The sequence below is a fragment of the Gopherus evgoodei genome, chromosome 18, assembly GCF_007399415.2.
Source record: "Gopherus evgoodei ecotype Sinaloan lineage chromosome 18, rGopEvg1_v1.p, whole genome shotgun sequence".
NCBI lineage: Eukaryota > Metazoa > Chordata > Testudines > Testudinidae > Gopherus > Gopherus evgoodei.
Window position 1 is genome coordinate 2,291,546 of NC_044339.1, and position 14,634 is coordinate 2,306,179.

At 56.8% G+C, this 14,634-nt stretch overlaps 1 protein-coding gene across 6 annotated transcripts in view; it reads right to left on the bottom strand.

Moving 5' to 3' along the window:
- Positions 1-14,634, bottom strand: part of PHC2 (polyhomeotic homolog 2) — a 154,182-nt gene that overhangs the window by 9,087 nt on the left and 130,461 nt on the right. For 5 of the 6 annotated variants that reach the window (XM_030537305.1, XM_030537306.1, XM_030537308.1 and 2 more), the window contains one exon: positions 14,387-14,552. In XM_030537305.1, the coding sequence (XP_030393165.1) occupies positions 14,387-14,552 (166 nt within the window). Of the gene's footprint in view, positions 1-4,324; positions 4,761-14,386; positions 14,553-14,634 lie in introns of those variants that run through there. The other variant, XM_030537310.1, reaches the window with a different exon arrangement.

Consider the following 14,634-nt stretch of genomic DNA (forward strand, 5'->3'; position numbering starts at 1 on the left):
CTGGAGTGCAGGGCCCACGAACCGGCTACGGAGCCTATGGCTGCTAGAGAACGCATCTAAGTCGAGCCCCAGCTAACAATGGGGAAGTGCGCCAGTGCCCCCTGTTCACCGTGGCTGTTCTCTGGCCCCACGTAAACCAAGTTTGGCAGGTCTCAGCCTAACCCCATGTGGGCAGGTGTCCAATAAACGTCATCGCAGGGACCACTAGCACTCCTGCTTCAACCATCTCAGCCAGAGCATGGGGGGGCCATAAGGCCTGACTCTCAGAACAAGCACACTGGGCACAGGGCCCTTATGGAACCGGGCCCATGACATCCAGGCCCCTCCCTCCCCACATGACAACATCCCCTCTGGCTCAGGGCTGAAACATAACCAGAAGAGGCCACATGCGTGGGATACCTGTCCCACCACCAGATCCTTTAATAGAGGTCGCCATGCCCCTGAGGTGCTGCCCCAGCCACCTGGGCAGGGGCTAGGCAATGAGAACAGAGGTAACAGGACACAGCCGGGGGATTTGTGGCATTGGAGCACAGCAGAGCCCGGGAGGCATGTGCCTCTGTCTTAGCAGCAAAGAGCCTCTCATGGCAAATCTGTGCCATCCCCCAGGTTACTGCAGCACCCTACCTCTCTTCTCAGTATGACTGTGCAAAGTAACACCTGGGGCAGAGCCAGGGCTGAGAGCACTGCAAGGCAGCTCCATGGGCAAGCGGTGCCAGCGCGTGTCCAAGTACTTCTTACTGTAGGAAACCTGCCTTGGACTACACTACCCAGAATCCCTCACAGGAAGCAGCGTGCGGACTCAGAGGCAGCCAATGCAGCAGCCCGGTTATATGCTGGCTGCAAACCTTGAGCTGTACAGACCCACTGTGACCACAACTCCCTACATGTCCGGAGAATGGCACAGGCCAGGGCAGGCCTGATTCCCAGCAGAGCTGAGCCCCATGGGTGTGCCACCCCCAAGCCCCTTCAAAGGAGCCCAAATGGGCCTCTCTCACCCCCATCACTGTGAGATCAGTGCACTTCACATCCATGGCAGGGGGAATCGCAGCCCACTCCCGTCCTCCCAGCCACGCACCCAACCCCTCCCTTGAGGGCGGAGTTTTCTTCTCCCTCCCTTGTAGGGCAGAAAGGGATTCACTGACCTGAGCTGGGGAGACTCTTGCAGGGCTTGTGGTTTCACCCCCAGGACTCCCTTTGCCGCACAACGCTAGCACCTCCTCCCACTTCCGCCCCCGCCTTCCCAGCAAACATTAGTGCAGCAGTCATTAAACATTAAACGCATGCAGCGGGCAGGGGCCCAGTGTGGCTGGGAGCAGGACGTTCCCAGAACTGCATGCGCTGGCTGGGCCCAGCCCCTGCTGGAGTCTCATTGGCTCCTATTGGGAGAACAATATGGCTAGGCTAGGCTGGGGCAGGGCAAGCAGGCTGCGGATTAATTTAGTATCAGAGGGGCAGCCGTGTTAGTCTGGATCTCTAAAAGCAGCAAAGAGGGTGGAAGCTGGCTGCCATTGCTGCTGGGCATGGACATGGGCTGAGTAGTCTGCACACGCAATCCACTGACAGCGCGCGTGTAGATGCAGACTGTGGGGGCATGTGCAGGCAGTATAGTGCACAGACTGTGTGAATGAGGGGAGCAGATGGGAATGGGGTGGACAGAAGAGATGAGGCAGCAGGAGGGGGCTGATAATCCTAGAAAAGCAGGGCCGGAAGGGGTCTCAAGAGATCATCTAGTGACACCCCCCTCTCCCCCCCGACAGGGCCAAGAAACCACCACTTGTGCCGACTCTGCAGTTAGAGAACCCCCCTCATCTTTGCCCAATGGTTGGAATTGAGCCTCCTCCCCACACGCAGCTGCAGCCCCACTCCCCTCTCAGGCGGGCCCCGCAGCACCCACCAAGTCACAGCACAGTGGGCAGATGGGGTATTCAGGGTTATGAGATGAGAGTGGCAGAGGAGCCAGGACACACCTGAGGCTCTGAAGAGGACCCTGTGCTCCCTACAGCTCAGCCACAATTGGGGGGAGGAAGGGACACAGGGAGGCTCCTCTCAAGCACGGAGATCCTGCCCTCTTCCCCCATGGGGGCAGACAGGAGAACGTGACTAACAATGCAAGGGTCAGGGTCCCTGCTCATTGCCAAGGACAAGGAACGACACTCAGCCCCAGAGTGAAAAGGAAGATTGATAGGGAAGCCAGCCGAGGGTGGCTGGGAAGTGGCAGTAGAATGGGGACCCCAGAACCATGTCTCCCCTCCAGAGAAGGGCCTGTGTGATCAGAGGTCGGACGGGGGTTGGGGGGGGAGGGGGGGGAAGGGAGAAGGGTGACTGGAGATGCCAGAAGGGGAAAATGGACTGAGCTTGGAAACAGCTGGAAAGCCTGTGAAGTTGGGTGCAGCACTCTGCATCACAAGGAGACCATGGAGTCCAGCCTCAGCAGGGCCCCACCCAGATCACGGGGTGGTGCCATTGATAGTGCCACAGACAGACAGAGAGAGAGGGGAAGGAACAAACATGTTCAGGGTCACTGTTTGCCTTGAGATTCCTGGGAGTGGGAGCAAAGCAGAAGCCTGAGTTATGGAGAACAATGGCACGAAGGAGCCAGGCCGAGGAGGAGGGAGTCCACACGCTTCAGGGGGTTTCCTGGAGTAAAGGCCAACGGAGATGGCAGATGGGCCAGAGAGATTCGGAAGCAAGTCCCAGGAGCTGCTGGACAAGGAGATGATCCAGGTCAAAGCGAGCAATAGGGCACCCTAGGGACAGGGAGCCCAGACCCTGGGGCAGGTGTCTCCAGGAACAAAGGATGAAGTGTTAGCAAGTCCAGAAGCAGACCAGACTTGAGATTCCAGCTGCTCCAGTCCAGGGAGATCAATTGCATCAAAAGCCCAGCTGGGAGTAATGCTGGTGTGGTAAGATAAAAGGCTCTGGCCACCCAGGAAGTGCAGTCCCTGTGCTAGGGGAGCCATACTCTGGGGGAGAGGGGAGACTCCTGCTGTGCAAAGGGCACTCGTGCCTGTGGGTAACCCTCTGTGTGGAGATGGGGCATCTCTGCAACACTCCCCCAGGGGAAAGCACCATTTGCAATCGGAGCTGACAGGCATCCACATGTGGCAGCAGACAGCTCAACCTGGTCAGTGCTGTGGCAGGTGAGCCACATACCTTGGGACCCTTTTGGCACCTCCATGCACTGAAGGGGGAGCAGCAGCATTCCTCCCTGAGCTAGCGTACCCACTCCAGGAGTGAGCAGGGAGCTCAGTCTCCATGGCTCAATCATCCTTTTCTTTTCTGCAGAGGCTGCCAGACAAGCAGCCCAAGAGCGACAGCTGCAAGGGTGGATTTCTTGTCATGTGGACACCTGTCAGCTGAGACCCCTCAACTCCTTGCACATAGAGGCCCCTGAAGCTATTTGAGAGCAGCACTTCTGTGTCACTACCAGCCTGAGCTAGAGTCAAGACTCTGACCCCCCCGAAGCAGCCAGCTCCCTCTTCCTGCCAGGCAGTGAGTATTCCAGGGAACCCCACCAGCCCCTCTGAGATCAGAAACAGAAGAGACACAAAACAGGGATCCACCAGAGCCTTGGAAATCCTCACCAGAAAACCCCACGCTCACTGCCTCCCCCATCACCATCCCTGCAAAATGTACTCTGACCACACACCACCTGGCCACACCAGGCTGAGAGCAGAGGGAAGAACGGGTCCTGGCACAGCCTATGGACCAGGCCTGTCCTCCCCAACATGAGTTATAATGTAGCTCCAATCATACTTTGGCAGCCTCAGCCTAGTGGCTGATTCTCACTCTACTTGGAGACTAGTGTGAGGAGCTGGCTCTAGAGTTTTCATCCACCGAATTATGTCCAGGCCTGCAGGGGTTGTGGCTCACTGAATACTTCTGGGGCCCGTGCCTGATGGTGCTGGTGCCCACAATGCCAGGTGAAGTCACTGGGAGCTATGGATGCTCAGCACCTTTGAATGCCACGTCAGGAATGTGCATACACACGGGTTCCAGCAGGAGCTAGAGCTGGGCGTTGCCTCAGAACCTGCTCCATCAGGATCTGGATTTTTCCAGCCTGCCGGGGCCAGCTACAGCTTCCATCTCGCAAAGATCCATCGCGCAATCTACCCACTAGCCTGGTCACAAGACCCACGTGAGCCCCAGGGCACAACCACCCTCCCCCCATTGTCCACACGCTGCACAGCAGCAGAGGGGCATCCGGTTCAGCACCGGACTGGGAGCCTCCCCCGCCAAGCCGGCACCCCACCGGGCTGAAACTTCCCGGCTCCAGCTCGCAGCGCGGCCCCGCTCGGCTTGTCCGGAGCCCGCGAGCACTAACCTGAGCGACTCAAAGGCGCAGCGGCCGGTCCCGCGATCCCGCCCGGGGGCGGCCCCCCCGGAGCCCCATCTCCGGAACGAGCTCTCGGCACAAACAAAGGGCCAGGCCAGTTGCCGCTCCCTGCGCCCTGGCGCTACGGCTGGGAGGGGAGCCAGCGCCGGCCCGGAGCGCCCAGCGCAGCCGCCGGCCTCCCGCTCCGGGGCATCGGAGGAGATCGAGACAAAGGAGCCGCCGCCCCGCCCGGCCCCGGGGTCAGGCTGTGCCCGGCCTAGGGCAGGAGGGAGCAGGCCCGGTCCGGGCTGGGCGCGTCTCGCTGCGCTGCGCCCTGGCTCCGCGATGGCGCTCACACCGGCCCCTCGCCTCTCCGCTCCGGCGGGGCGTCAGGCAGCGGGCGCAAACGGCCGCATTCCCCGGGTGGCCCAGCCGGGCTGGCCGCGCTTAGTCGCTCCGACGCTGGGCAAGGCGGCGGTGGGCGGCGCAGACAATGCGAGTGCGCGCAGCCTGCGCGGGGGGAGCGGGCAGGGCGCGTCGGCCTCTTTGTAAGGCCGCCCGAGCCACGCAGGCGAGCGCTGCCATTGGCCGCCCGGGCCCGGGCCCGCCCCCAGTCCCTGCGGGGCGAGGGGCGGGCGGCAGCTGCTGCTGCTGGGGAAAGGCCCAGCTGGCCGGGAAGCGGCTCCGCGCAGTAAGGCCCCGCCTAGGAGCAAAGCAGGGTCCCGGGGCGTGCGGGCGGCGAGTGAAGCAGCCCCCGCGCTGCACGGAGCGCGGCCCTTCCCCGGGCCCTGCGCGCTGAGAGCCCCGGAAGGAGGGCGGACACACACAGCAACCCCGGGGCCCTGCCTTAGCTCTGTGGCCACGAAGGGCTCCCATGCGTGTGCGAGGCCGGGCATGGGAGAAAGAGGCAGCGGCTGCGGAGGGGCTGCGGGTGCACAGAAGTGGCTTGTGCCCAGGCAGCACCGTGCAGATGGGCTGCCATACATTTGGGGAGGGGGGGGCGAGGGCTGGTACGTCTCCCTGGCAGTTTAGCCAGGCAGAGGCAGAAATGCACAATTTGATGCTATTTGTGACGTTGTGAGGACAATAATGCCTGCATCTGTAATTGTCACTCCATGCATCTGAAGAAATGGGTGTTATACCCACGAAAGCTTATGGCCAAACTAATCCGTTAGTCTTTTTAGGTGCCACCAGACTCCTCGTTGTTGTGAGGATGGGGACTGTTAAAAGAATTGTCAACCACATTACTATTTATTTTGTTTAAAATTGTATTATAGCTTGTAAACATTACTAAACTATCATAATACACACACTAGCCCGACCCCCAGATGTGCTCTCTTCACAAACTCACACACATGCACACCATAACACTCCCCACACACGCTATGCACGGACACACTCCCATGCACCATTCTCAAACACGTTGCACACACCCTAGACATCAGATCAGGCACTTGCACTGACAGCAGGTACATACTTAACAATTCCATTATATCCCATCCTGTGTGGGTGTCATGTTGTGAGGTACAAGTCTGATGGCCTGAGCACAAAGCTGGGAGCCCAGGGACCCCGATTTCTCAACTCGGCCCTAACACTGGCTCCTTGTAGAAGAACAAAGCCCTCTGCTGTTCCATGCCTCAGTTTCCCCACCTGTAAAAGCAAATGTTTGCAGAGTCCTCTGGACATGTAAAACACTCTGTAAATATACTGAGTGAGGATATTTGTGTATTATAAATGTAAAGGAGCCCTGTCCTTGGAATCCTGCCTTTCTATTGGTTCCTGCACCAACCTGACTGCTAGGAAACAACCCATTCTGGCAAGTGGACACTGTCTCTTTGAGAACATGCAGTTAAACTGCAGTTTCCTACATAAAGAGGTTGTTATTTTAGATGAACAATAATGACCTCTGGGTCAGGCATTACCTGGTTAAAAGGCCTCTGCTATTCCTATTCACTGCACTATTTGGATTGTATAAAGCAAACTGTAAAACAAACAGAAACAAGTTTCCATGGCTTAAAAACAATAAATATTAAGTCCAGTGGAAACAATGTTTTTTAAACTTCCCCTGCAGAGTTTTCAGCCCAAAGGCTGCAGAGCTGAGAACCTCAAAGTGAAACTGAGAAGAAACCAAAGGGCAACACCGGATGCTAAGGTTTGTTATTGCCTACGCAGTGACACTGAAATAGGGACAAATCACAGATTTTACAAGCACTTTCCCTTTTAAAGACATCATGTGGTTTTTAGCAACACACACAAAGAAACAGCTGTTTGCAGTATAGAATCATAGACTCATAGAATCTCAGGGTTGGAAGGGACCCCAGGAGGTATCTAATCCAACCCCCTGCTCAGAGCAAGACCAACCCCAACTAAATCATCCCAGCCAGGGCTTTGTCAAGCCTGACCTTAAAAACCTTTAAGGAGATTCCATCACCTCCCTAGGGAACCCATTCCAGTGCTTCACCACCCTCCTAGTGATAAAGTTTTTCCTAATATCCAACCTAGACCTCCCCTACTGCAACTTGAGACCATTACTCCTTGTTCTGTCATCTGCCATCACTGAGAACAGTCTAGATCCATCCTCTTTGGAGCCCCCTTTCAGGTAGTTGAAAGCAGCTATCAAATCCCAACTCATTCTTCTCTTTTGCAGACTAAATAATCCCAGTTCCCTCAGCCTCTCCTCATAAGTCATGTGCTCCAGCCCCCTAATCATTTTTGTTGCCCTCTGCTGGACTCTTTCCAGTTTTTCCACATCCTTCTTGTAGTGTGGGGCCCCAAATTAGACACAGTACTCCAGATGAGGCCTTACCAATGTCAAATAGAGGGGAATGATCACGTCCCTCGATCTGCTGGCAATGCCCCTACTTTTACAGCCCAAAATGCTGTTAGCCTTCTTGGCAACAAGGGCACAGTGTTGACTCATATCCAGCTTCTCGTCCACTCTAGGTCCTTTTCTGCAGAACTGCTTCCTAGCCATTCGGTCTCTAGTCTGTAACAGTGAATGGGATTCTTCCATCCTGAGTGCAGGACTCTGCACTGTCCCTTTTGAACCTCATCAGGTTTCTTTTTGGCCCACTCCTCCCAGTTTAGTGTCCTCTGCAAACTTGCTGAGAGTTCAGTCCACGCCGTCCTCCAGATCATTACTGAAGATATTGAACAAAACCGGCCCCAGGACTGACCCTTGGGCACTCCACTTGAAACCGGCTGCCAACTAGACATGGAGCTGTTGATCACTACCCATTGACCAGACGATCTAGCCAGCTTTCTATCCACCTTATGGTCCATTCATCCAGCCCATACTTCTTTAACTTGCCAGCAAGAATACTGTGGGAGACCGTATCAAAATCTTTGCTAAAGTCAAGGAACACAGGGTGCCAGCGATACCATGAAATCTACCAGGGATTTAGCTATTGATCTTGGTTTTACGTGGAGGGTGCCCAGAGACTATGGTGATGGGCAGCTGGAGAACATCTTAAGGGTTGATCTACACTTAAAAGTTTTATCAGCATATGTATGCCATTACAAGCCGTAGTGTAGACAGTTATATTGGTACAGAAGTGACTATACCAGTAGAGTTGATGCCAGGTCCCCAATATACTGGTGTAAGCACTTTTATACAGACAGAACACACCTACACTAAGCAGGTTTTGGTGGTTTAACTAAATACCCAGATACACTGGCAAAACTTTTCAGTAGTGTAGGCAAGGGGCTGGATTAAATTAGACAGATACGGTCTGTCTGAGCTGTACTTAGTGAAGGCCCTGAGGTGGTGGGCAAGTGAGCATAGTTTGACCCAACCTTGGTGACTCCCCAGTTCTGCAGCCAGCCCCCTAAGTAAATCAGAACAGCTCACAGATGACTCTGATTGATGCCCAGCTGCCCCCTGGCCTCAAAGGGCCATTCCAGCAGCCAGGAGTAGCCGGAGTATACAGGCAGTTGGCCCACACCCCCTTGCCCACAGCTGGTCTCTCATTTATGCCAGGGGGAAAATGGAGGTGGTATAGTTCCATCAGAGAGGTGCATGAATTTCAGTGAAGGGCCTGATTCTGAGTTCACGTACAACGGTGTAAATCAGGACTAACACTCATGAGGTCTATGGAGTTACACTGGCATAAGGGAACTGGATCAGGCTCTTGTGTATCCTGTGCCTTTGGGTCCTTCAGGACAGGAAGCACTACAGCACTGTGAGGAATTAATTCTTTATGCTGGAACTACTGGTGGAAGACATGGAATACATGAGGATAGTGTCTACCCAGGAATCATGGGCCACATTCTGTCCCACTCCAGCAATGCAGAACAGCCTGGAAGCTCAATTCCCAGCTGGTAACTGCCAATATCACTCCTTGCTTTTTGGGTACCACATTTGCATCTCTACCAGCATCTCTCCCATTCTCCATGACTTCTGTGAAAAACAGCTTCTTTAGCTGGTACCTCGAGGAGATCTAGACAGGCGGAATATAGCCACCCAGGCTGGAGTGGGGCCCAGACTCCCTCTGTTGCAAAGGGAGTCAGATGACCTTAAATGGCCACGACAGGTTATAATGGGCTAATGTATCACACTCTCCTGTCCTTTCTGCTCCCGCCCTGCAGAGGGACAATATGGAGCTGCAGGAACTCTCTGTCTCTCTCTCACATCCATGCCAACCCATTTCCAAACCACGCTGGACTGCTGTGTCCATACCAGGCTCCTAAGAGAAGGGCACGTTCCAGCATTTTAGGCTCCCACTTGTCCCTTAAGAGCATCAGTTTGTGACAGGAAAAATCCTCTGGATTCTCTGGGCTTGCATCTGTTGCTCCCAGCTCCTTTATACTGTTTTGGAGGCAAAAGGGGGCCTGAAGGTGCCCCAGGGAAACCCTCCTGCATAGCTCCTCCCTCCCTCCAGCAGAATGGAATGTCCGTCAGGACTCTAGCCCAACTCCTTTCCCAGTCTGTGCTGTTAGGGAGCTGTGCAGGCATGGAGGGGTGCACCCGGAGCGCTCCAACTATTCTCTGCTGCCTGTGGCCAACACTGGGCTGTGGGAAAGGAAAATAAGTCAGAGCAGCCCCAAGGCTGCTCTAAATTACACCAGGGGCCGGGCATGGCCAGGGGTTTGAGAAGCAGGAACATGGCTATGCCCCGCCCCATCTGGTGCAGAGGAATGGGACACCAGGACATTCCCCCTAAGCACTAGTGGTAGTCCCTCCTGGGCCAGGCTGGGGCACACTGGGAGGCTGAAGAGAAAGCACTGCAAGCCCTGCTCTCCTCAGCTCCATCTTAGCCTGATCTGCCCCCACTGGCTTTAACTACATGCTGCATCCCCCTCCAGGCCAGACAGGCCCACGAGCAAACTGAGTCAGGCAGAAGGGAGCTAGGGCTGGTGTGGAGGGGAGGGGGCCTGTAAGGGTGCACAGCTGTGTGGGCTGAGCCCCTACTGACAGGCACCCCCAGCGGCAAGTGGTGCCAGGGAAGGAGCCATCAGTGGGATCAGAAGGCAGATTTGCACAGTGCTGCAAGGGATCAGTCCCTACATAACATCTTATGCACCTGAATTCAGCTGTGAGCAGAGCCAGGTGGGTGGGGGAGGGGTTGCTCCATTTCATTTGTTTGAAGGCCCAGCGGCTGCACCATGAGCCTATTGCCCTTCAATCCCAGTGCAGGCAACCTCCCCCCATGCATTGCCCCCACCAAGCAGGCTTGGCCCTGCCTGGCTGGGCTCCGGGGGCCAGAGGGGAGCTCGGTCCTCAGCCTTCTCTGAGGCTGCCAGCTAGGGTAGACCCACCAAACGCATTTCCCAGAGGCCCCAGGTGTGGTCTGATGAGAATTCCCTGCAGCCACTACACACTGGGCAGGGTGGGGGAGGGCTGTCATTTGTAACCCAAGGGCATTTGTGAGCACAGCTCCCCCATCCATGGGCCTCCTAGGCCCTGGGCTCTCCCAGCTGGGCTATGCAGCACATGGCTGCAGGCTGGGCAGCTCCCTGGGGTAGCTCAAAGGGTAGCTACTCCGAACGTGCTCGCTGGTTGCTGGAGTCACACAATATTCAGTCCCCGGTCTGCTCTTTTGGGGCTGCAGTTTGGACTTTGTTTGCGTGGATTCTCATCAGGATGTGGGAGCCCTTCAAAAAATGGCCCGAGGTGGTGAGAAGTGGTAGAGCTGACTGAGCCACTGCCCCAGCAGGACCTTCCAGGGGCTGGGCTCTTTCAAACAAGAGACTCAGCTATGTGACTAGCTATAGCCTGCCTCTCTACATCTCCAGGTGACGTTTCCATTCACTGCTCTCTTCTACTTTGCTTCCTGTTCTAAACTATTGTGGAAGGAGTCCTGTGTGCTGACATGTCCCACCCCAGATGTGGCTGCATTTCAGTGCTCACTGGAAGGGTTCCTGTACAGATGCAAAGGAGTGATTGGAGTTAGGGACTGAAGTCATGAGTCTTGGGTTCTCTTCCCTAGCCTTCCACGGATTCACTATCTGGTCTCAATCAAGTCACGTCCCTGCTCCATGCCTCAGTTTCCCCATCTAGAGAATGTGGATAAGGCCTACCCTTGCCTACCTTGCAGTGCTTTGGGATCCTGCAGGGGGCTGTAGAAAAGCAAGGTGAATGGGTGCCCAGGGCCCTGCCTGAGCATGGGAAGCCTGCAGCCTTTGAAGTAGCTGCCAACAAAGAGTGCGGACTTTCCACACTCCAGGACTCCTCCATTCTTTCCAATGGGGACAGGCATCGCAGGCAGGAGCCTGTGCTGGGGAATGCCAGGCTAGCTGGGGATGAATGTGGAGCACACAATCGTCCCATCCCCGCGCTCCAACCTGGGCAGCACTAACCCCCGGCTTCACTGGTGTGCCAGCGGCATTAGGACTTGGGAGGAACCGTAGGGAGACAAGGGCCTCCTGCTTTCCTGGAATGGTGCATCCAGCCCTGATTCCAGCCAGCGCAGCTCTCTGGCCTCTACTGCGCAGGGACGGGAAAACAGCTGTGGCCAAGAATAAAGGGAGTGGTTGCTCCATGGTGGTTCATGCCTCTGGACAAGGCACAGGCCTAGACCAAGCTACTAGAGCGTGGAGGGGGGATGAGGGAGACTGGATGTGCGTCTTTCACAGAGGTGGTGACTGCAACCTGACCTCAGCCCAGCTCGCTCTCACCTGCTCTTCACTACCCAGGCCCGGCTGAAGCAAGCTCTCCTGCCTGCCCAGATGCCATGGCCTGAGCCTCGTGCCACCATTTACACCAGTGCACAATGGGGGTGGAAGGTCCCCAACCTAACTGGGCAATGTCTCCCCCCCCCACTTTGCCTCGGTGTAAGGGACAGGCCATGCTGCAGGGCCGCAGGGAAACACTGGAATTCTCCTCCATTGCAGATCCCCTCCCAGGGGGCACTCTGCCCAGGCTGTGCCAGGTTTGCCCGGTATGATTCCTGCTGTGATCACACTGCCCCCAACACACTTGCACCCCACATGCACAACCCCCCATGCCCACTACAGCGGGCAAAGAATGGGAGATTGAGTCACGGGTGGTTATGTTCCAACATGGGACAATGACGTGGAAAACATTAGTTCGTGGAATAAATGATCAAACCACCTCCACACACAAGAGCTCTGCACGCCCCAACACACAGTGGACAGCCCCACAACACCCCCCACCCCTCCAAGACATACCCCTGCACAACCCAACACACTCTCAGCACACAACACTACAACCCTATCCATGCCCTCCCCCCCCAACACACACATTCACGGTACATCCCATACAGGCCCCTCCCCAGGAGCATTGGCAGCTCCAAAGCCCCCTCCCCTTTCCCCACGCCTCCCAAGAGAAGTAGGAAGACAGCTGTGCCAGAGGAGGCTATGGGGATGGATTCAGCCCAGTGACCCTGACAGACGGGTCCATGCCGTGCTGTGGCTTTTCCAGTCCAGAATATCCCAGGGCCTTGGCGTCTCAGGGGAGCCTGGCTCCACTTAGCGGGCAGATGGCATTAATGAGGCTGGCCCCATGCTGACTATGCCCCTGGCACTTGGCATTCAGGGGCTGACTGTCCGGGGGAACATGACGTTTCCACCCCCAGCTCGTCTGCTGACTGGCTGCAAGTCAGATTGTTCAAGACAAGCCAAGGCTGGGGACGATCAGACACTGGAATAACAAGAAAGTCTGGGTGTGAGGAAAGGAGCCCTCCTGCCCCTGGCATGTGGCAGCCCCCCACTGATGGGGGTGGTCAGGCAGCTGTGGTTCTGGCTGGTGATACTAGACTGGACGGCTCCTCTGGCCATTTCCTGCCCTGTGTTGTTCACATCCCCTGACCTCACTGCAGCACAGAGGGTGGCTGAAGTCTCCTGCCACATACCTGCCATTTGTGCTGTCACTGCCCATGGGCCACCCGGTCAGTTCCCCCTGGCTCCCGTGCCCTGGCACAGTGCTGCGAGGGCTGGGCTGGGAATGCGGAATCTGACCCCCAACCTGTTTGCACTGGAATTCAAAAAAATAACATCCTGGAAAGACTCTGGCTTTATAAAACCAGCCAGGTCGAACGCGGGGCCTAACGAGCGCGGCAGCCCCCTGCAGTGATGTGCCCTGGCCATGTCTCTGCCCGGGCTTCCTGCCCTACGGAGAGATGCTCCATGCCAAGCTGTGCCCAGCTCAGGGTCAGGAGCAAGGGATTCATCACAGCTCCCAGACACTAGTTCACAGCCAGGATGCAGGAAGCCTGGGGTTGTGCTGGGCCCCATCCCAGCCAGCAGTCCTAAAACAGCCCAAGGCTGGAGACCAGGGGAACCTTCTCAGGGGGTTCAGAGCAGCAGTGCTCAGTACGGTGGAGAAGGCGATAGCTTGACGAGATGTGGCAACAGCACCTCGCTCCCATCTCTTGTGTTGGGAAACATGCTGCTGGAATCCACCCTCCGAGGCACTTCCACAGCACCCACCAGCACGGGACCTGTGCTGCAGGATGAACAGGGCCATGGCTCCCCAGAGATGGGAGCAGCCAGCTCTCAGCTGCACCTGCACCAGTGCAGCTCCCCTGTAACGGCAGGATCAGCATCACCAGCCAGGGAACCTGCTGCACCCTTGGTATTGCCTGGGGATGGGGCTGATGCCACCACCCATGTTGGCCTGCTACATTGCCCACATTACTGCCCAGGCAGGCCAGCCACAGCATTAGGATTCCCATGTGAGTGCCCCCCACACTGCTGGTGTCACTGCCCAGGGCACACGCCATGCTGCTGGCATCACCACATAGGCAAGCTCCTGCATGACTGAGTCCCTGACTGGGGAACCGGCCGCACCACCACCCATTAGTGCTGGTCACTCTAGGACGCCCAGAGCCATGGTGCTGTCTTCTAGCTAGGCAGGCACTGACTGCAGATGGTGTTTGTGGGGCGGCAGGAGGAGTAACCCCTCATCTAAGAACCTGCTTTGCACCAAAGCACCACTGCTCGGGAGCCAGCCCGAAGGACCCACCCACTGCCAGGTCTGATGCCCTAGAGTCTGGGAACTATGTTGACATCTGCCGCTATCTGCCCCACACACACCGTGAGAGCCTTCTCCTCTGCAGCTCCTGCCAATGGCAGCAGCCTCCGGTAGCTCTTCACCTCGTCCTCCCTGCACCTCTTACCCCCTGTGCTGGCACCGCTCTCTCCACCTGGAGCTCGGCCGGGGAGCTGCTCCCCAGGTGAGTCAGAGCAGGCTGGGCAGCCTATGGACGCGGTGCAGTGCACATCCCGGTGGTGGCACGCTCGTCTGTTGGGCTGGGCACGGGAGACCCACTTGCAGGATCTTTGCAACCAGGGCATTCTCCCCTGTTCTACCTCTCTGATGGGCCCGGTGTGCTGCTGGTGTGCACGTGGGGATCCAATGGGGGAGTGAGGCTGCAAAGCCCCTTGAGGTGTGGGTTATTTCCAAGGTGCCACCCAGAATACACTCAGGAACTTCCCCCCACGCCCCAGCTTCACCCTGAACGCTCCCCAGCAATCCAGCTCTGCCCCATTTCCTAAGCAGGGCCCTGCCCGTTCCCTTTGTCTGAGCCAGGACACAAGACGTCTCAGAGCAGGGGATGGGCAAGGCAGCCGCTCCTGGTAACACCCCACTACACAGCCAAGGCTCCTTACCATGAGTAGGGGGCCTGCTGCCCTCAGAGATCTCTGGGTCCGGGGGCGCAGCTGGGGGCATCAGGGCAGCCTGTGGTGGCTGCGACTGCTGAGCTGGCAGGCTTTCCGGGTTCTTATCAGCAGGAAGGACGTCTTTCCTGGCATTCTCCTGGATGCTGAGCTGAGGCTGTCAGGGAGGCAGGCAAGAAGGAGAGTGTAACGGCCACCAGCGCCTGGAGTGATCCCAGGGCTCCCCCCCACAGGGAACA